General features: G+C 47.6%; 1 protein-coding gene across 4 annotated transcripts in view; it reads left to right on the top strand.

The window, feature by feature from the left end:
• POR (cytochrome p450 oxidoreductase) overlaps window positions 1-20,111 on the top strand; it is a 66,239-nt gene extending 46,128 nt beyond the window's left edge. For all 4 annotated transcript variants that reach the window (XM_079955581.1, XM_079955580.1, XM_079955579.1 and 1 more), the window contains 14 exons: window positions 1,931-1,979; window positions 2,897-3,025; window positions 3,392-3,541; window positions 5,302-5,426; window positions 6,323-6,412; window positions 7,386-7,484; window positions 8,501-8,617; window positions 10,200-10,318; window positions 11,836-12,017; window positions 13,532-13,681; window positions 14,421-14,688; window positions 15,447-15,592; window positions 16,821-16,906; window positions 18,549-20,111. In XM_079955581.1, coding sequence (XP_079811707.1) covers window positions 1,931-1,979; window positions 2,897-3,025; window positions 3,392-3,541; window positions 5,302-5,426; window positions 6,323-6,412; window positions 7,386-7,484; window positions 8,501-8,617; window positions 10,200-10,318; window positions 11,836-12,017; window positions 13,532-13,681; window positions 14,421-14,688; window positions 15,447-15,592; window positions 16,821-16,906; window positions 18,549-18,693 — 1,855 coding nt within the window. In that variant the 3' untranslated portion in view covers window positions 18,694-20,111. The remainder of the gene's footprint in view (window positions 1-1,930; window positions 1,980-2,896; window positions 3,026-3,391; window positions 3,542-5,301; window positions 5,427-6,322; window positions 6,413-7,385; window positions 7,485-8,500; window positions 8,618-10,199; window positions 10,319-11,835; window positions 12,018-13,531; window positions 13,682-14,420; window positions 14,689-15,446; window positions 15,593-16,820; window positions 16,907-18,548) is intronic.
• The last annotated feature ends 1,241 nt before the right edge of the window (window positions 20,112-21,352 follow it).

Here is a 21,352-nt window from a genome sequence, read left to right as displayed (position 1 = left end):
CCGCGGAGCTTCCCCCTCCAGTCTAGAAGGAGACCGCCATTGCCGTTGGTGCCGCCTCCGGAAGTCCCCAACTATCCTACTTTAAAAAGACACCTGAAGGCAGCCCTGTTTAGGGAAGTTTTTAATGTTTAATGCTGTATTGTGTTTTTAATATTCGATTGGGAGCCGCCCAGAGTGGCTGGGGAAACCCAGCCAGATTGGCAGGGTAAAGATAGTAAATTATTATTATTGTTATTGCTTCCTCCGACTGTGAAGGCAGAGCAGAACCAGCATGGCTAGTAGCCACTGATAGCCGCCTCCTGCTCTGTGAGTTGGTCCAATCCTCTTTTAAAGCCATCCAGGGCAATTGACTTTGGCTATAATATTGACTTTGAAAGGTGGTCGGAATTGTGGAATAGCAATATAAAGTTTACGGCCTGTATGACACTGAGAGAGAATGTTTGGAAGATGCTATACAGATGGTACCATACACCGGTGAAATTGGCCAAAATGTATAGATTAAAGGATAAGAAATGCTGGAAATGTGGTGAGGTGGAGGGTGACCTCTACCATATGTGGTGGACATGTAAAAAGGCGAAAGGCTTTTGGGAATCAATCTACAATGAGCTCAAAAAAATATTTAAATATACCTTTCCCAAAAGACCTGAAGCCTTTTTGCTGGGAATGATGGGTAAAGAAATCAAAAAAGAAGACAGGACGATATTTCTTTATGCCACCACGGCAGCAAGAATTATGTGGGCACAATACTGGAAAGTGGAAACCATTCCCAGCATAAATGATTGGCAGATTAAAATGGTAAACTATGCTGAACTTGATAGACTAACAGGCAGAATACGAGATCAAGATGAACAGAAATTCCAGAAAAATTGGAGTAAATATTGGAATTATATTGGAACAAATTCATAAAGTGAACTGGCGGGGTTAGAACAATTCTATCAGCGAGTGAATTTAAGACTTAAAGATTAAAAATCAAGTACGTAACAGAGGAAAATATTTGATACTTACCAAAAGGGTGGAAGGGAGTCTAGGGCTCGGTTGAGCCCAAAACATTGTGGGTTTTTTCCCCCCCTTTTTTTCTCTTTTTTCTTTTTTTTTTTCTTTCTTTTTTTCCTTTTTGACGATTTCATTTTACTTTATTCTTTTTTATATATAGTTGGGAGAAAGGAAATGTTAGCCTATGTACCCATATTGTTATGACTTTTTGTGTATTTTTCCTTTTGATGTATATCTGTTTATGCAAAACTTTAATAAAAATGTATTTAAAAAAAAAAAAAGCCATCCAGGCTGATACCTTCCTGTGGAAGCGAGTTCCATAGATTAACACTTCCGTGTGCAAAGACGGACTTTCTGTTATCCGTCCTGAATCTTCCACGTTCAGCTTCATTGAATGGCCAAAGAGTTCTAGTGTTATGAGAGAGGGAGACAAATCTTTTCCTATCCCCTTTCTCCCGGTTGTGTATCATTTTACAGACGTCTGTCATGTCACCTCTTACACCCAAATACTGCAACTTCTCCTCATAAAGGAGTCATCCCCTTGATCATTTTGGTTGTCCTTTTCTGAACAGAGTAAGAAATCGACTGTGGACCCTATGAGCATAGCTTTTTGTGTGAGCAGGACTTTTATTGAATATTTACAAAAAAATGGTAAACAGATATGGACATGGGCAGGATTTTTGTAATAACCTGCAGTTTTGTAAGAGCATATAAGTAGATGAATCAAAGAATGTTGATTTAGAATATGCAGGAAATGATAAAAATGAATTTAAGGAACCGCAGAAAGAGGAGGAAGTTGAGTTTTGAAATGTTAAAATGACTGTGAAACTATTGAAATGTATATAACTGAAAATCATAAATATATGTGTGTGTGTGCATATATATATATATATATATATATATATATATATATAAACTCTATCTCTCTTTCCTCCAGAGAGAAGACAACAAATGAGGGCAGCTTCATTGAGAAAATGAAAAAGACGGTATGTTTGGCTTTTATTATGTTCATACTTTTAAGCTAGTAGGCTAGAAATGGAAGCTGCCTAAGGCATTGTCCACAAGCCTTGATCCTCTGCCATCGAGTGACTGAGCCAGCTGAATGGTGATACTGGTTAGCAATGCAGGAAGTAGCTTTGTCCCAAGTCAGACCATTGATCTGTCTAGCTCAGTATTAACTACACAGGGTGGCAGCAGCGGCTCTCCAGGATTTCAGACTGAAGTCTTTTCCCAGCTGTTCCTAAGGATGATTCTGGTCCTTGTGGTTCTTAGGAAAGGGCTGGAATGGGAAGATAGCTGCCTTATACAGAGCCAGATCATTGGCCTGTCTAGGTCAGTATGGCCTGCACTGGCTGGCAACAACACCAGGGTTTCAAGCAGGGAATATTTCCCATCCCTACCTGGAGGGATTGAACCCGGGATCTTCTGCATGCAAAGCTGATACTCTGCCTCTGAGCTATGGCACCTCTCTGCCAATCAAGTGGTATATAAATGTTGTTTAATAAAAAAAACCCACCAGAATTTATACTGCATGCATTTCTCCCTAAAATACTAATATTTTTGCACTCATCCCCCCCCACCCATAAACTCTGAAAATATGCATTTCTTGAATTGAGGACCAGCTTGCAAAACTCAGAGGAGCATGTGGAACTGTGGTCCAATCTGTGTACTGGGTCAGGAAGTGCAAATTTGGGCCGATTTGCATCAAACCCCCACAAAACTCTCCCCCGTACCTTCCTGCTGTCTGAAATGGGTGCCGTTCAGGGAGGGTGTCCCCAGTGTGGAGCAGAGCAAGTTTGCATAGACAGATTCAGAAACACTTAAGGCGGAGGTTTGGACCAGGCCTTTGGTGTTGAGCGATCCCAGAGTTTTTGAACCGACTTGAGTTGTCTTTCCTTCTCAGGGCAGAAACATAGTGGTGTTCTATGGATCTCAGACGGGAACTGGTGAAGAATTTGCCAACCGACTTGCTAAGGATGCCCATCGTTATGGGATGCGGGGCATGTCTGCCGACCCAGAGGAGTACGACTTGGTATGTTCTCTGCAAAATCCAGCCCTTTTGGGTCCTTGACGTGATGAGGGACAAGCCCTGCTCTGCTGTTCCCCCAAGCAAGGCCTTCTCTGAATTGCTTCAGTAATTCCTTTGTGTAACTTTGCCTTCTTGCAACCTAAGCATGGTCCTCCCCTTCACATTGGAGACGTGGGATGAGTGGGTGACATAAAGTGCTTTCAACATCTGTCTTGCACACAAATACGTGGCTCGTCCCAAAGAACGTTTCCAACCAAAGGAAGATAGTTACCTAAGATCACATGCCCAGGGGTGTTTGGGATTCTTCTGGGGAACTCTTGACATTCTCAGGAGCTGTCTCCTTATGTGCTGCCCCATTCTCATTCCCAGGCCGACTTGAGCCGCCTCTCTGAGATCGATAAGTCGCTAGCGGTCTTCTGTATGGCCACTTACGGAGAAGGGGATCCCACAGACAACGCCCAGGATTTCTATGATTGGCTGCAGGAAACAGACGCTGACCTCTCCGGCCTCAAATTTGCAGTGAGCATTTTTATTTCTCCCTCTGCCATTCTTTTTCTGGGGCTCAGGTTTGACATATGTAAGTGGTATGTGTGTTTGTGTAAAAGAAGCTGCACTGGGGCTATTTCAGGCTCTTTGCCTCAAAATCTAGTTGCATCTGTTGCGTATTTAGCAGATTATTATTTTTTAATCATGATTTTTATTGAGTTTTCCATATTTCATTTCATTTCATTGTACATATCCAAAGCTTACATTATTGCTCAAAAAGAACATCAACCTCCTTCCCTCCCTCTTTCTGACTTTCCTATAACATATTTACCACATTTCTATAATTACTTCTTTACCTTATATGATCTTTTAAAAATCATCCTCTCATTTGTAAGTTAGCTCCTTCTTTCCACATTACCAAACATTTTCCTGTGTTTACAATTTTCCTTCAAATAATATATACATTTGCTCCAGTCTTTTTGAAATCTTTCGTTGGGTCGATTCCTATTTAGCAGATTTATTGCGCTGCAGAAAGTATGCTGGGGAGACCACACGTTCAGGAAACAATGAAGAAATGCAGAAATATATTTTGCTTGACTTTAATTACAAAAACAAAAACTCCTCTTACATTAAATCTATAAGTATGACCCATTCACCAGGGTACTGAGAGAGGCACACGCTGCTTTTTATATACTATACCTAATTGCTGACACAACTTAATTAACACAACTTAACGGCACCTGCTATACTTTTTCACAGCTGTAAAACTAGGTCATGATATTTACTCTGGCCTTTAAAGAGATGCACATCTTGTGAAACAATAATGAACTTTAATATTTAAATAAACCATTCAACAGCTTCTCCCAGTGAATCTGAATTCTGAGTGGCAAAATAACCTCAGTGATTTTAGCCTTGAAACATACCCAGCCCCTTAAACCTGCAGAGGCTCCCCGCCCCCTGCTCTTGCCATATTGTGGCTCTCATGGAAACTGACGAAATGAGCATCTCATCAGAAGAATGTGGATGTCATGGACTGGCTAGATTCAGAGGAGTGGGGGGAGGCACCAGCTGGGGAACCCCCAGGGAATCCCCAGGGGAAGAAGGGTCAGAGCCTGGGGATTGGTGGCGGGATGACGATGAGTGGTCAGAGGCAGAAGGAGGAGGAGACTGGGAGGAGGAGGTGTCAGAAGCTGAAGAGGCAACAGGGTTTAGTGAGCAGGAAGAGACTGTGACAGAGAGCAGTTCAGACTCAGAGGCAGGAGAGGAGGGGCACCAGGAGACAGAGATGAGGCAGGCTGTCACAGAATCCAGGGCGTCTCCCCCTCCTGCTGTGACCCACTCACCACCTACCTGGTCTCCCCAAACACAGAGAGAAATGAATAGAGCAGAGGAGAGATTGGTTGTGTACAGGCGCAGTCTCCGATCGCTTGCCAAAAACCCAGGAGAGAAGGGGACATAGGCAGCTGTGGGGAGACAGGGGACCTCCAGTCCTTCCAACTGCCTCATTGGGGCAAGACCTACGGGGAAGAGTTGCTGGAGCTCAACATGGTGGCAACGACTTTGACGCAACCTCCCCCAGGGTCCAGACCCGAAGACCTGTGGTTCTAGTTCCTTTCTCCACCCTGCGCACAACTTTTAGAAAACGCGTCTCACGGTGTTGGTTTTCTTTGCTAAACAAAGCCAAAGCCTTTGAATCTTTACCAGACCAAAACTGGTTCCTGAGCTCCAGAGAGATGTGCCTTTTGCAAAAAGAGCCAACAAGCTGACGTCGGTTGTTGTTGTTGCTTTCTTAGGTGTTTGGCTTGGGGAACAAGACCTATGAGCATTTCAACGCCATGGGGAAGTATGTGGACAAGAGGCTGGAAGAGCTTGGAGCCCAGCGGATCTTTGAACTGGGGCTGGGAGACGACGACGGGAAGTAAGTGAGCCTTGGTCAGCCTGGATAGCTCAGCTGCCATGGGTTGCAGGTTCAAATCCCCGTATGGGACAGCTGCATATTCCTTCATTTCTGGGGGTTGGACTAGATGACTTCTTTGGGACCCTTTCAACTCTACGATTCTAGGATTTTAGGACTTCAAGTGCCAAATTTGTCCTTCTCTTCTCACCCTTTAACAAATGCTATTCTGAATGCTTTTTAAAAAAAAAAAAAAATTCTGCTGGAACTGCTGAGAAGACTAGAAATGCAGCAGCCACGAAGTTGAGCATTTGTGAAAGTGGCTAAGAGCAAATGGCTTTAAACCAGCTGGAAGAGTTTGAGTGGCAGGTTCTGCTTTGAGAAAAGTGGCTCGGACTTTAAAGAGGCATTTCCATGATTGTGGAGAGGGCTGAGCGTGAGAGAAGCAAAAGAAGTTGCGGGTGGGGTGGGGGAACGAACTTTTTCTCTAACCTGTGCATGCAAGAAGCTTTTAATCCATGATCCTGAAACAAGGCTTGAGACGCTAGGCATATAATAATAGTAGTAATAATGATGATAGTGATGATGAAATAAACAACTCTCTGACTTTTAGAAGACATCTAAAGGCAACCCTGTTAAGGGAACTTTTTAATGTCTAATTTTTTTGCCATTTTTTATGTGCTGTATGCTGCCCAGAGTGGCTGGGGAAACCCAGCCAGATGGGCGGGGTATTATTATTATTATTATTATTATTATTATTATTATTATTATTATTATTACTGGTCCAATGCCCTCCCAGGATGGTCTGGCATCTCTCCTCTGCCTTCAGGGGGGTGCACTGGCATTCAGCTTGCTGCTGTTTTGTTCTAAATGACAACTTTGCTTCCCACCCCCTACCCTGCCATCGCTTCTCTCGACAGCCTGGAAGAAGATTTCATCACGTGGCGTGAGCAGTTCTGGCCGGCAGTCTGTGAACATTTCGGCGTGGAAGCCACTGGAGACGAAACCAGGTCAGTCCTAAGAGATGGTGGCGGTGGTGGGATTGAGAACCGCTGCAGATGGAGCATCAGTTTGAGTGTGGGAGATGCGGCTCTGCTGTTGGCTTGCCGTGTGGCCACAGCTGGGCCCCTCTGGAGTGTATGCATCTGCCTTCCACTCTTAATGAAGTTAATGGACCTTGTGTGTCTGGTGCAAGCCATTGTCTCTGTCTCAAGACTGCCACATGGGAACAGTAAACTCTTTTGAACCTGGTCCTGTCCGATGATGATTAATTTTATTTCTTGAAAATATATCCCACTCTTCCTCCTCAAGGCAGCAAACAGCGTACTGTTTAAAACAAAAGCAAAACAACCTTTTAAAGCAGATTAGAGCACACTAGACACATTGAAAACAACAAACACATAAAATCAATTACAGTTCAGTTTTTAAAATAGCAGTTTAGAAAGTTAAACACATGATTTCATCTGGTGATCGCAAGGGGTTGCTTGGAACAGTAGTCTTTAGCCAGCAATGCGCCTGAGTCCACAGGAATTGCATTTCAAATGCCTGCTGCAAGCCAATAACAATGGATACAGGTGCACCTCACTAGGCAAGTCCTTCCACAATTGGGGAACCACCACTGAAAAGGCCCCGTCATGAGTCAGCACCATCTAGGCAGCCCCCAGTGACAGTAGCACCAACAAGGCCTCACCTGCTGATCGCAGGGTCAAATTTGGTTAGTATCGCAGAAGACACTCTTTTAGCTACTAGGCTCCCAAGCCATGTAGGGTTTTATACGCTAGTACCCATGTCTAGAAGGGGACCACCCCCGAACGGGCCCTGTCACGCCACAGGTCACACACACAGACCGCTGTCGATGTTTCCGGAACAGTCCCAAGTCTAAGAACTGGGCAGTACCATCTGCTTGGCTCTCCTCTGTTGTCCTCTGGAGAGCTCAGAAGCTGGCTGTTTTGTCCTTGCCTCTGACTTCTTCTCCTCCCCCAGCATACGGCAGTACGAGCTGGTGGTCCACACAGACATCAACCCTGACAAGGTTTACACGGGCGAAATGGGCCGCCTCAAGAGCTACGAGAACCAAAAACCGTAAGTGCCACATTTGTGCGAGCGGCAGGGTTGTTATCATGACTGCTGTCCCCCCAAGGGTCGCCGTAAGTTTGGGCCTCAAATAGCATTGCAGTAATTGACCTGCAGGTTACCAGAGCCATATTCCACTGCAGCCAAAGTGTAGGTGCTTCCACAATCTCTTGCAAATGTGGAATGGGTAGTATATGGCACCTGTAACAGTGCTAGTTTCGTAGATCGAAGAAGACTAGTGTGTGTATATTGGGTAAGACAATCTCAGAGGTAAACTGGTCCCAAATTGTTAAGGGCTTTATATACTAATAGTAACACCTTCTCTATTATTATTATTATTATTATTATTATTATTATTATTATTATTATTAAGCTTTTCAGGTTTTAAAATTTTACAATTATCCAACAACCAGCATAAAAACAAGATTCCAAAGAATCTGCTGAACTTCCCTCCTCCCCTTTGTGGGTATTAACCTTTTCCTCCTGCATCTCTTATATTAATCCAAATCTTTCGCATCTCGATTATACTCAAAATTCCAATCCTCCTAATGTTTTTAGTTGTTTGCAATGGTTTTTAAGGCAGATTGTGTATTTTATCCATTCCTTATTAAAATTTTGGTCTTCCTGGCTTCTGATTCCTCTGGTCATTTTTGCCATTTTGGCATAATCCACCAACCTAATCTGCCATTCTTCTCTGGCAGGGACTTTGTCTTCTTTCCATCTCTGGGCCATTAACATCTGAGAAGCAGTGGTCACATACATAAATAGTCGTTTCTGGTCTTTTAGCACCTAGAATGCCTAGAAGAATAAAAATAACATTTTTGGCAATACCTTCATTTTGATATCCTTCCTAATAATGATAAGTTCAACTTGAGGTGAAGGTGTTACTATTACTGGGGTGGGAGAACACATTCATTTGGGGGCAATCCTTGGAAGTGTCAAACCCTGTGTCCCCACTGCAGTGCAATTGATGACTTCAGGTACGTGGGGCAATAAGTCTAATGGGTCTTCTGGGTTCATTCCAGGCCGTTCGATGCCAAGAACCCCTTCTTGGCGCCTGTTTCTGTGAACCGGAAGCTGAACCAAGGCGGGGACAGGTACCTCATGCACCTGGAACTGGATATTACAGGCTCCAAAATCAGGTAAAATGGCTAAGAATGGATTTGATTCACCTGCATACCCCATCTTCCTTGAGTTTGTTGCATGACTTGAAATCTGAAGAGCTCTCCTGAAGCAGGAGAAACAGATCATGTCTCGTGCTATCCACTGATTCTCACAGTAGACAGATGTCTCTTTCAGGGATCCCATCTGCAGAACATGATAATAGTCTCTCTCCTGTCCTCCCTGCCAGCAAGTGATGCTCAGAGATAGACTGCCCCTGAAAATGGCAGTTCCATTCATTTTACGTTGCCTGGAAAAAAACAGTTCCTCTTACCCTTCGTGAACCTCTTGCCTGCCTTGTGTTTAATCGACACAACATTTTGCTTTGTACTTCCAGGCATTTTAACCCTCTTGAATTTTCTGAGGGCATAACTGATCCCTGAAGGGTACAAATACTCTGCTCCCCACCCATCCCAACTTGTAAAATTCTCCTAAAGTAAAAGTGGGCCTGTTTTTCTCTGGTGTTTCAATCCTTTCCCCATGCCTAGCTTATGATTTTGCATAAAGGAAGATTGGAGCTAGGGAGGCCTCTATTAAAATGGATTTTTTTTGGGGGGGAGGGAAGAAAATGCCAAGGATGTGTGATGGTCATGGATGATGGGAGTTCAAGGATATCTGGAGGGCCACAGATCTCTGTCTCTAGCCTAAATGAGTGCAGCTTGGTGGAAACTCCCTTCGGCTGTCCTCCTGTATTCTCTTCCTTGGAAGTAAGCTCTGCTGAACTCAATGGGACTTCAGTTCCAACTATAAATGTGCAGGACTTTGCAGCGAGCAATGCGGCGTCTTCCTTAAGTTGATGCTGCTGTTTAGACAATGAGGTGTTGGCAGCTCAGGTTTTTCGATATCGTACTTCCAGGAAGTGAAGTGCATGAATGCAGAATAGGGCTGCCATACTTCTGGAATCTCCTGGATTTGTGTGCTGAAAATAGCATCTGGGCGGAATTTTCAGAAATTGGTAAAAATGTCGGGGAAAACCCTGGCATATGGCAGCCCAAGCGTTGCTGTAAGTTTGGTCCTCAAATAGCATTGCAGTAATTAACCTGCAGGTTACCAGAGCCATAGTCCCCTGCAGCCAAAGTGTAGGTGCTTCCACACTCCATATCGGAAAGTTTAACAACTTTGCCCAAAACAAAAGAAAACAGCTTTTGAAATATGGCAACCCTAGAGACGTCCAAGAGGATCCCGTCAGAATTATTTTCACGGATCACTACACAGAATCTAGATCCCAGCCTTGTGCAATAATCACTCTCTTATACAATCACATGCTGAGACCTGATCAGATGCATTTATCCCACTGTATTTCTTCAATTGCGTTTTAAGTGGAATACAGACAGACCCACGGTCCATCTAACACAGTATTGTCTACACTGACTGGCAGTGGGTCTCCAGGGTTTCAGGCAGGGTTTCTGGCCTCCCCCAGCCCTACCTAGAGATGCTGTCTGGGTCTCCTTGACCTCAATTCCATGCAGCCTGGGAGAGTTTTGTTCATGGCGTGTGTCGTGGGGCTCTGCTCTGAAAGACGGACCAGGTGAGACAAGGCCTCTCTCTTTATCTCTTTGCCAGATACGAATCTGGGGACCATGTTGCTGTGTACCCAGCCAACGACACTTCGCTGGTCAACCAGCTTGGGGAAATCCTTGGTGCAGATTTAGATATGGTTATTTCTCTGAACAATCTAGATGGTGAGTATTTTCTCCCCCACCCCAGAAAAGCAGTCCTTCCAATTTATTCCCTTTCATTTTGTCAAGCTGATGAACCGTCCAGTCTCCAGAACGGCAGTTCTCAAAATGTAAATAGCTCACGTCAGCGTAGAGATGATCTGCACTCAAGTGATCTTTCACCCCTGCGTTCGTTTACAAGACCCTTGACTGAGCTGAGTGGAAGGAGGTGATCTCAAGTCAACAGCTCACCAGGAGATAAGACAGGCACCCTCCACTGAGAGCAGTGTCTGGGCAGAAATCGTTGAAGTGTCTGGGACGTATGGCAAGCCTTGCCGGAGGTCTAGATTTTGGTGAATTTCCTTAAAAATAGCTCAAAAACTTCTTTTTTGAGATTTTGCAAAAAAAAAATAAAAATAAAATAAGCCTAACAACTTTGGCCCAAACAAAAAAAGCCTCAACAACTTTGCCATATTTTTGAAATATGGCAACCTTTACCCAAACCTCCTTCATTATTATCATTTAATGCCTTACAGCACACCATGGCCACATTCACACAATACATTCAAAGCACTATGGTACCATTTTGAGCAGTCCCGGCTTCCTTCAGAGTAGTCTGGGAGCTGGAGTTTGTTATGGGTGCTGAGTCTCTAGGAGTCCCCTATTCAGCTCCCAGAGCTAAAATTTCCCATAGTTCTTTCGTCCTGCATTTTTTTTTTATTATAGAAATCTTTTACATTTCCATTATGTCCAAAATTCACCATTAAACTACAAGTGTTATTCCAGTCCTACTAAGTTATAAATTTCCCCCATTCCTTATTGAAATTTTGGTCTTCCTGATTTCTGATACTTCCGGTCTTTTTTGCGAATTCAGCATAATCTGCTATTCTTCTCTGGTAGGGACTTTTATCTTCTTTCCATCTCTGGAAAACTTCTATCCTGTCACCTCTCACTTGCCTTTTCTCTAAACTAAAAAGTCCCAAGAGCTGCAGCCTTTTTTTCACAGGGGATTCGCTTCTGCCACCAAAACTCAGTGAGAGTGGGGGTCTGCCTTAATCGCAAGAGAGAGAAAATGGGGAAATCGCAGGGTGGGAGAGACCACTGTTGAAGGCAGCCCTGTTTAGGGAAGCTTTTAATGTTTGATGCATTACTGTATTTTAATATTTTGTTGGAAGCCACCCAGAGTGACTGGGGAAGCCCAGCCAGATGGGCGGGGTATAAATAAATTATTATTATTATTATTATTATTATTATTATTATTATTATTATTATTCTGAGCCCCAGTCACATGGACTTCCATAGCTTACGGAACAGCTCACAGGGCATCCCCAGGGGTGGTTCTTGGGGCCATCTCTATAGGGGAAGCCCCATTTCCAAATTGAGACCACGAATGGCAGCATCAAACTGCTTTGATAACCATGTCCCATGCAGGCCCACCAAAGGGTTGGGGAACTGCCTGGACTTTCAAAAAAAGACCCCCGCAGCGGTACTTGGTGGCAGCGCAGCTCCCCAACTCTCCCCTCTCCGCCTCCTTCCTGCAGAGGAGTCCAACAAGAAGCACCCCTTCCCTTGCCCCACGACCTACCGCACAGCCCTGACCTACTACTTGGACATCACGAACCCGCCCCGCACCAACGTCCTCTACGAGCTGGCGCAGTACGCCACAGACCCCACCCAGCAGGAGCACCTGCGCAAGATGGCCTCCTCCCACACTGAAGGCAAGGTAGGTCCCAGCCACACCCTCTGCAGCTAGCTCCCCCTAGTGGCGTGGAGGTGATGTTTTGGAAAACGTTGATTAGGGTTCTGCAATTCCAGAGCTGGTCGTTGTGTGTCGGGCGTGGTGGGTACGCTGAGTGGGGCAGGGGCTGCTTTTCAGCCAAGTGTGTGCATGTGCGTACCTGTCCCTGCTTAACCCTTTCCCTATCAAGAGTTAGAGGAGTCTTGTTCAGTGGTCCAGCAGGAAACAGCATCTGGTGGTTGAAGAGAGGTGAATCACATACCTCAGTGAATGTCTGATTCCTGGTTTGATTGATGAGAGGCAAAAACTCGTATTCTCCCCCCCACCCCCTAACCTAGGAGTCCTTCCAATTGATTCCCTTTTGTTACGTCAAGCTGATGAACCGTCCAGTTTCCAGAACGGCAGTTCTTGAAATTTAAATTGCTGGAGGTTTGCCCTGATTTTGCACCCCAGAAGGACTTGCTTTCAGCTCATGTAAGCGTAGAGATGATCTGTGCTCAAATGATCTTTCACCCCTGCGTTTGTTTACAAGACCCTTGACTGAGCTGACTGGAGGGAGGTGAGCTCAGGTCCCCAGCTCACACTTAGCTTGGTAGGACAGGGAGCAACAAGTGGTCTCCTCCTGGCCCTTTCCTCCAGGATTCTCCTTGCAGACTAGCAATGTCTCTCCAGGGCTTTGACCAGAGAGAGAATTCCCTTTGTCTCCCCATCCCTACCAGCTTGGATCCTTTGTGGTGCTGAAAACAAATTCTTAAGCTGATCACATGCTCAGGTCCGTTCAGCCTTCAGTATTTGTCTTCTGCCATAGAACTGACCTTACAGTCATTTTGCACTAAAATCTCCTCTTAGTTCTCTGTGTCTGCATGCATCATTGTGGGTCATTCTAACAAGTGAGGGCAGGGAGGAGCACCTCTTCTGGGGACAGCCTGTAGCTTAGTAATTCCCAAATCTTTTTTGAGCCACTGTCCCCTTTGAGTTCTATGAACTCACTCCCAGTGCCCCCTACCCTCCAAAAAGCATTATTCAGAAGAGCGGTTTGCACAGCCCACTAACAGAATAAAATTTAAAACAGTAGTAACAAATGGCACATTTAATTAATCAATCAATCCCATTAAAACTATTTAGTTTAATTCAACAAAACGTATGAACTTGATCCAGTGATACCAGCTATTAGATACATCATCATCATCATCATCATCATTATTTATTATTTGTATACTGCCCAATGCTTGTAGATCTTGGGACAGTTCAGAACATAAAATTAAAATATAAAAACCACAAAATACATAGCAAAATGTACACCTCCGGGACCACCCCCCCCCAACACCCCTTCTTGCCTTTTAGCATCCCACCCCCAGGTCCTCCCACCGCCCCTGCCCCCAGGGGGCGCTACTTCTCCCTTTAGGAACCACTGACGAGCAAGTGCATCTCTTTGTGGGCCTGCCCAGCATAATATGTGGCTCACTGGAGGGCGTCTCTTCTTTCCTTGATCCACGCAGTCGCTGTACCTCAGCTGGGTCGTTGAAGCCCGGAGGAACATACTGGCCATCTTGCAGGACACGCCCTCCCTCCGGCCCCCCATTGACCACCTCTGCGAGCTGCTGCCCCGCCTGCAGGCTCGCTACTATTCCATCGCTTCGACGTCCAAGGTGAGCACCGGGAGGCGCAGGGAGAGGGGGGGAGGGACGTGTTCCGGGGCTTCCTCAGGTTCCCACCTTAGCAGGCCTTGTCTGCTGGTTAATGTGTGGCATTCAGTTCTTTCCATCTGCCAGCGCTAGCCTTTAGTGGAGGTTAGGGATGTGGGTGGTCTAAACCACTGAGCCTCTTGGGCTTGCCAATCAGAAGGTTGGCGGTTTAAATCCCTGTTGCTCTGTCCCAGCTCCTGCCAACCTAGCAGCTCAAAAGCATGCCAGTTCTAGCACTCAAATAGGTACTGCTGTGGCAGGAAGGTAAACGGTGTTTCCATGCGCTCTGGTTTCCATTGTGCCAGAAACGGTTTAGTTATGCTGGTCACATGACCCGGAAAGCTGTCTGTGGGCAAATGCCTGAAAGTGAGATGAGCGCCGCAACCCTGTGTCCTTTGTTTTTTTAGTGGAGGATTCCTCCCCCAGGACTGGTCAAACTGACCTCCTACTTCCCTCACGCCAGCTGCACTGACAGTTGGCATTCTGTGCCTGGCCCTTCATGGTTCTTCATTTTAATGCAGCAGCCTGGATACTTTTGGGGGCGAAGGGTGGGGGAGAGGAATACAGGGCCTGCTGAGCCGTTCTATCCCGGCTTGGTCACTGGGATCATCTGCACTGGGATCATCTGCCCAGGCCTGTGACTTGAAGCTCCTCCACCAACCCTGCCATCAGCCTTCTCCCTCTCTTCTCTCCCCATTCCCAGGTGCAACCCAACTCCATCCACATCTGCGCTGTGCTGGTGGAGTACAAGACCAAGACGGACCGCATCAACAAAGGGGTGGCCACTAGCTGGCTGAAGAACAAGCAGCCCAACGAGAATGGGCACAAGTCCACAGTGCCCATGTATGTCCGGAAGTCCCAGTTCCGCCTGCCGTTCAAGCCTAGCACTCCCGTCCTGATGATCGGGCCTGGCACTGGCATTGCCCCCTTCATGGGCTTCATCCAGGAGCGGGGCTGGCTCAAGCAGCAAGGTGGGTGCCATTCCAAACAAGCTCACCCTCTTTACTGGGCTCTGATTGGCCATGCCAGTAGCAAATGGGATGGCTTGTTGTTGAATTCCACAATCTGCACTAGGGGTGAGGGATCTCAAGGCCTAGAGTGCCCTTGGGACTCTGGCCGCTCATTGGCTGTGCTCTGTGCCTGCTGCAATTGCTCTTGCCTGCCTGAAATTTGTCCTTGCATGACTTAGATGGAGAGGTGTCCCTGTAGAAACATCTGGTTTCTCCATGGCTTCCGCAGTTCTTTTTCCCTGTAAAATGCTGGGGTGAGAGCATGAAGCACTGTCTAGCTCTGATTTGACTTAACAGTGCTTTGTAGGCCAGTGCTGCCAGGCGACATAGTAATGTTGTGAAGTCCAATCAGAGCAAGGGCGTGAAGCGTTGCCCTTGCTCTGAACTGGCTTCCTGATGCAATGGAGGTCAACGCTGCCAGGCAATGTTGGCGTTGTCTGAAACCAAATCTGAATGAGGGCACTCCTCCCTGCCTTGGCTCTGGCACCTTGGGAGGGAAAACTAGATGGCACCCTGCAACCCACTTCTTTGTCTCTGAGCTCCTTTGTAAGGGCATGATACAAGTTTAATAAAATAAAATAAAATGAGTCTTGCAATTGGGAGGCCAGTTCAGAGCAGGGTTTCACGCAGAGGAGCAGTAGGCAGCCTCCATCGCAAGATGGAGCCCTGTCAATAAGTTGCACCAGAGTGAAGGATGGGTTTTTTTCCCCCCATTTCAGGCAAGGATGTGGGCGAGACGGTGCTTTATTACGGTTGTCGGCACGAGAACGAGGACTACCTCTACAAGGAGGAGCTGGCCAAGCTTCTCAAGGAAGGGGCCCTCACTCAGCTCAACGTCGCTTTCTCCAGGGACCAACCTCAGAAGGTATTCCTGCATTGGACTAGATGATCCTCTGGGTTTCCTCCAACTCTGTGATCCTGTGCACCTCCCTTGATTTTTGCAGGGCTTTATCTGTCAAGCGTAATTCTGACACTGCAGCGAGGCCACCGCCCTCCTCTTTTTCATTCTTGTCTTCCTCCTCTTAATTAAATTGATGTACCATCCTTCATCCGAAGGCCACGTGGCGGTTCACCGCATGCAACATAAATTTCACAACGTCCTCCTATCTGTCTGGCGTAAGGATCAACACAGCTATATAAATGCAACTCCAATAAGGAATGCAGGATGAAATGCAAATTGTCATAAGAGCATCAGCATAAAAAGGAGGAGGAGATCAGCAGTGGGGCATCTGAAAAGTGAAGGCAGCACACAAATCATTTCTAAGGGATGACAGGCCCCTTCAGGGGGTGGGGGAAGGGGGTTGCACTGATGGGAGAGGAGGGGGCGCCCCCTTGTCTCTCCCCCCCCCCATGCAGCTGAGAAACATGGCATCATGGCAAAGAACTCTTGCCCGGCCAATATATATGCTCCTGATCAAGTTTGTGGTAGGGCCACTGCAATTGTCCACCTAAGCCCTTCCGCGGAGTTGTCTTCCTTAGCTCCTCTCCGTTTAAATGTGCCAAGTCACCTTTGCAATCATAAGGACTAGAATCTTTTCTGTGTGTGTGTGTGTGTTTTAATGAAGCAGAGGATAAGATTCTGTAATGCCTTCCGGGTGTTGCTGGAATATAACTGCCATAATCCCTGGCCATTGCCTGTGCTTCCTGGGGGACTGATGGGGCTAGAGTCCATCAACACCTGGAAGTTACCATGTTGGCTGCTCCTAGTGGATGCCACACGGTATGCTAACCCGGCACCTTCCAGATGTTTTGACTACAACTCCCATCAGCCCCAGCAAACTTGGAAAGGGCCGAACTAAAGCGTTTTAAGGCAGGCATAGGCAAACTCTGCCCTCCAGATGTTTTGGGACTACGACTCCCATCATCCCTAGCTAACAGGACCAGTGTTCAGGGATGATGGGAGTTGTAGTCCCAAAACACCTGGAGGGCCGAGTTTGCCTATGTGTGTTTTGAGAGTGAGTGAGTTTGGGTTGGTGGGAAGTTGCTTTGTGCTTCTTATGATACGACTGCAGAGGATACAGTTGGGAGACTTCACAAGCTTGAACAGCTTCTGTTCCCCATCCCACCCCCTCAATCTGCTTTTGCTTCTCTAGATTTACGTCCAGCACCTGTTGAAGAAGAACAAGGAGAATGTCTGGAAGCTGATCCACGAAGGAAATGGGCACATCTACGTGTGCGGGTGAGTGGGGGCTTGGTTGTGGGTGTGCAGAGCCCTCTCTTGAGGCTGCTGCTGCAGTCCCTTTGCCTCTCTGAGCTGCAGAAGATGGAGCAGGCAGGAAAAGGAGGCCAAGACCCGGAACTGGCAGCTGGGATCTGCAGAGAAGCAGAATTTTTGGCTAAACGTTTGGGAGAAACTTCCTGAACGCCTCAGCTGCTCCGAGACCGGAATGAGCTGATTCAGGAGGAGGTGGACTCTCCTTTAGTGAGGAGGTATGCAAACAGACGGTTGCTGTGTCTGTCCTGCCTTGAGGAGCCTGCCTTGAGCAGAGGAGTTGGCCTGGGTGACTCTTAAGGCAACTTCCAGGTCTTCAATTCAGCCCAGAAGTGAGGCTACTCTACACTCCTGGAAGTGGCTCCCTGGCCTTACCTGGATATGCTGTTGTGGATTGAACCTGAGACCTACTGCATGCAAAGCAGGTGCTCTGCAACTGGGCTAAGGTCTTTTCCAATCTCCAGTTATATCTGTAAGAGGAGACAGTCCTGCTGAACTTCTCCACCAAAAGGCTGTGTATCTCAAGAGCCGTATTTCAGTTGAAAGAAAATGATGCCTGTCTCCCAAAACGATGGGGAATCTGTCTTTAAAACCAACATGAGTTCCATTTGTTGAGCAGGGTTTCCTCCCAGAACCTGGTGCCTTCTGCTCTCTCACTGAGCTGTGAGCCATTAAAAATTAAGACATAGGATTTGAATTGTAGAATTTTAGAGTTGGAAGGGAGCCCACGGGTTATCTAGTCCAACCCCCCGCAATGCAGAAATCTCAACCAAAGCACCCATGACAGACGGCCATCCAACCTCTGCTTAAAAACCTCCAGTGAAGGAGAGTCCACAACCTCCTGAGTGAGTCTGTTCCACTGTTGAACAGCTCTTACTATCAGAAAGTTCTTCCTGATGTTCCAATCAAGGGCTTGCTCTTTGGATGCAATGAGTCCTCTGCTCATTTTCCAAAAAAATGTTTTCCCATGAGGCTGCATTAAGTTGCATAAAACTCCTTTCACAGTTTGCTTCATCCTAATCTGAAGGTTAGGGACGCGGGTGGCGCTGTGGGTTAAACCACAGAGCCTAGGACTTGCCGATCAGAAGGTCGGCGGTTCTAATCCCTGCGACGGGGTGAGCTCCCGTTGCTCGGTCCCTGCTCCTGCCAACCTAGCAGTTCGAAAGCACGTCAAAGTGCAAGTAGATAAATAGGTACCACTCCGGCAGGAAGGTAAACGGCATTTCCGTATGCTGCTCTGGTTCGCCAGAAGCGGCTTAGTCATGCTGGCCACATGACCCGGCAGCTATACGCCAGCTCCCTCAGCCTGTAAAGCGAGATGAGCGCCGCAACCCCAGAGTCGCTCACGACTGGACCTAATGGTCAGGGGCCCCTTTACCGTTACCTTTTTAACCTGAAGCTGCCTACTGAAATTTCACCCCTCTGTGTGTTTCCCTACCCTGCCCACCTGCATCCTAAAACCTGCCCTTGAGTCAAATCTGAAGAGACTTCCATGTGGTTCGATTGTCAAACTAGTGAGAGACCCGGTTGGGTTATGAATGCAATAAATAAGGGCTGCACTTGGCCTAACAGGACCTCCCCCTCTCTGCGGGGGTCTTCCTCTTTGCAGCGACGCCCGGAACATGGCCCGCGACGTGCAAAACGCCTTCTACGAGATTGTGGCTGAATACGGGAAGATGAACCAGCAGCAGGCTGTGGATTACGTCAAGAAGCTGATGACCAAGGGGCGCTACTCCCTGGACGTCTGGAGTTAGGGTGGGCGGTGCTTGCTGGGTGGGGGGGGCAGTTCTCTGTGGGGGGCTGCAGGAGGGGCAGGGAAGGGACTTTCTCACTTGGCTGCGCATCCTGCCCCCCTGTGGGACTGTGCTCAGGTGTGCACACCTGGCTCCCTCCTCGCTCCCTCCCATTCATTCCATGTTAAGAGTGTGCCGCAGGGCGACTTGGAGGGTTTTCCAGGGGGTGGGTTAGGCCACCTCAGGCCAGAATCACCAGTCGCGCTCTCTCTCTCTCTCTCTCTCTCTCTCTCTCTCTCTCGGCAATTGCTGCTGCTGCTCTTCAGAGGACTTCTGGGTGCGCAGCGTTTTTCATCCTCCTTTCTCTACATGTCAAAACTTACCTTCATTTTTTTGGGAAATGGAACTTCGCTCCAGTCCCATCTGGCAGGTATCTCTGCATCAGGAGAATCTGCAAAAGCGGGGCTCAGGTGCTGATCTCCTCCCCTTAACTCCTCGGAAGATGCGTAGCTTTCATTTAGCCTGCGGGAAACTATCTGGCCCCTCAGACCCTTTCCCAAGCTGCTGGGGAAGGTGCTCCTACCGCAGCCAGAGATGGCATTGCTTTGGGTTTTAGTGACCAGTGACCTGTGCTGTTGGGGGGGTCCTCAGTAGGATAACAGGGTGGGGGTCAAGTGGAGAGCAAAATGACATATTTAAGAAGCCAGCAGTGTGAGCGGAGGGGGGCTCTCTTCTCCCCACCCCCTTCACTTCTTACTGTGCCTAGAACAAGCTTGGAGACCTTATACAATCTGTGTGAAATTGGATCAAACGCGGGAGGTGTGCATTTGGGTTGGCGGCTGTCCTGATCTGATACCTGTGCTGAAGGCAGATTGGTGCTGCATGCTGGCATGTCTCAGGCTCACCTGACTGGGGATGGCAGTGCTGCCTCTTTTGCCTGCGTCCCCTCCTGTTACAGCATCATTGGATGAAACTCTCCCCTTCCCTGCTGTGTCAGCAGACAGCCGTGGAGGGTGGCAGTGGATCAGGGTGACACAGTTCAGTCTGGGCTGGAGGACAGTACCTGGCTGTCCAGTTCTCTTTCGTTGGCACTTAATTTCCCTCCCCCCCCCAAACAGTGGGGAAGCCCATTCCGGACATGGCAGCCCCCTCCGGCCAGTTCCTAGGCCCGCCTGTCATTTCCCCCTTGCTGAGACCGATGGGGTGCTGCCCCTGGCATGAGAAATGTGTGTGCCGTGGCCGAGCCCAGCCATGGCGCTTTTCAGTCCCGGTGTGGCTTGCCTCCCCAGCCATGCAACTTAACGGCTTGTGTTGAAGCTGCCAGTGTGTGCCCAAGGATGTACGTTTGGATTGAGTGCTAGGGTGAGCAGCTTGTCCACTGAATGTACATAACTGTAAGGAGACTTTGCTCTTGAAATAAAATATGGCCTGATTCTTTTGCTCTGCCTCCTTCTTAGGCCTTGTGTGGGGTGGGGGCTTGTGGAGCTAAGCTGGAACTGGAGTGATGCTTCCAACCATGCCTTCCACGGATGCACCAAACCATTCGTTGATACATTATCAAGGCACATGTAGTGGGCAGCAACCCACTCGCCAATGCTGCTCATCTGTACAGACTGCCGATGGGAGAGAGCTTTTGCTACAGGGTTTCCCAAGATGAGGTCTACTTGGAGTCCACAACGTGGTCTGTAGATTTGGGGTTGGAGATGGGAGGCAGCACAGCCAATGCATTATTTCTTACACTGGGTTACCATTTCAATTGTGTGAAATGTAAGGAAGGAATCACAGAATTGTAGAGTTGGAAGGGACCCTGAGGACCATTCTAGTTCAACCCTCTGCAATGCAGAATTATGCAGCTGTCCCATATGGTGCTCGAACCTGCAACCTTGACAACCATGCTCTATCGTGTGCTCAGGAAACCACAAAGCCAGATGGCATCTGGCACGGTGCATTACGGGCGGGGGAATCCTGAACAGGTCTGCAAGGATCTTCAACTTTCAAGTGGTCAGGGTGTGTTTGTGAAGTGTGGGAACCACTGTTACTGTCATGGCGAGGGGAAGAGGGGGTGGTGGTCTGCTTCTCCTTTTCAAAGCCCCCTAAGCTCATAGGGGCCAACCAAGCATCTTTTGCCATCCACATAAGAGCCTGCTGGATCCGGCCATCAGAAACGTACTTCCTCCAATAGTGGAGATGCTTCACAGCCATTGCTTGCCCTCATCCTCCATGCATTTGTCGATAACGTTTTAAAGCCATTCACACTGGTGCCCATCATTACTTCATCAAAAGGCTTACAGTTTAACAAAGCCCATAAGTGAAGAGCTCATGGGATCAGAACTGTAGACTTGGGAGAGATTCCCGCCCCCCCGGGGGGGGGGGTCAACTCCCTGCAATGAAGTAAACGCAACTCAAGAATCAATGACTGACAGCCACTCTAAGCTCTGCTGAAAAACCTGCAAGGAAGAATCTCCTTGTTATTTGAATCTATTAGCCCAGGTCCTGCCAGCGGGAGGAGCAGAAAACCAGCTTGCTCCACCTTCCATGGGACAGCCCTTTAGACAGTTGAAGAGGACTATAAGGTCACCCTCTCAGTCTTCCCTTCTCCAGGCAAAGCACATCTAACGCCACTCTCTCTGTGTCCTGTACAAAACACTGCATCCCATGCGAAAATCGCACAACCTGAACA

This window comes from Podarcis cretensis (assembly GCF_951804945.1).
Source record: "Podarcis cretensis genome assembly, chromosome: 15".
In the NCBI taxonomy this organism is placed as follows: domain Eukaryota; kingdom Metazoa; phylum Chordata; class Lepidosauria; order Squamata; family Lacertidae; genus Podarcis; species Podarcis cretensis.
The sequence above is the reverse complement of the archived record's forward strand: the minus strand, read 5'-3'. Positions and strand labels throughout refer to the sequence as shown.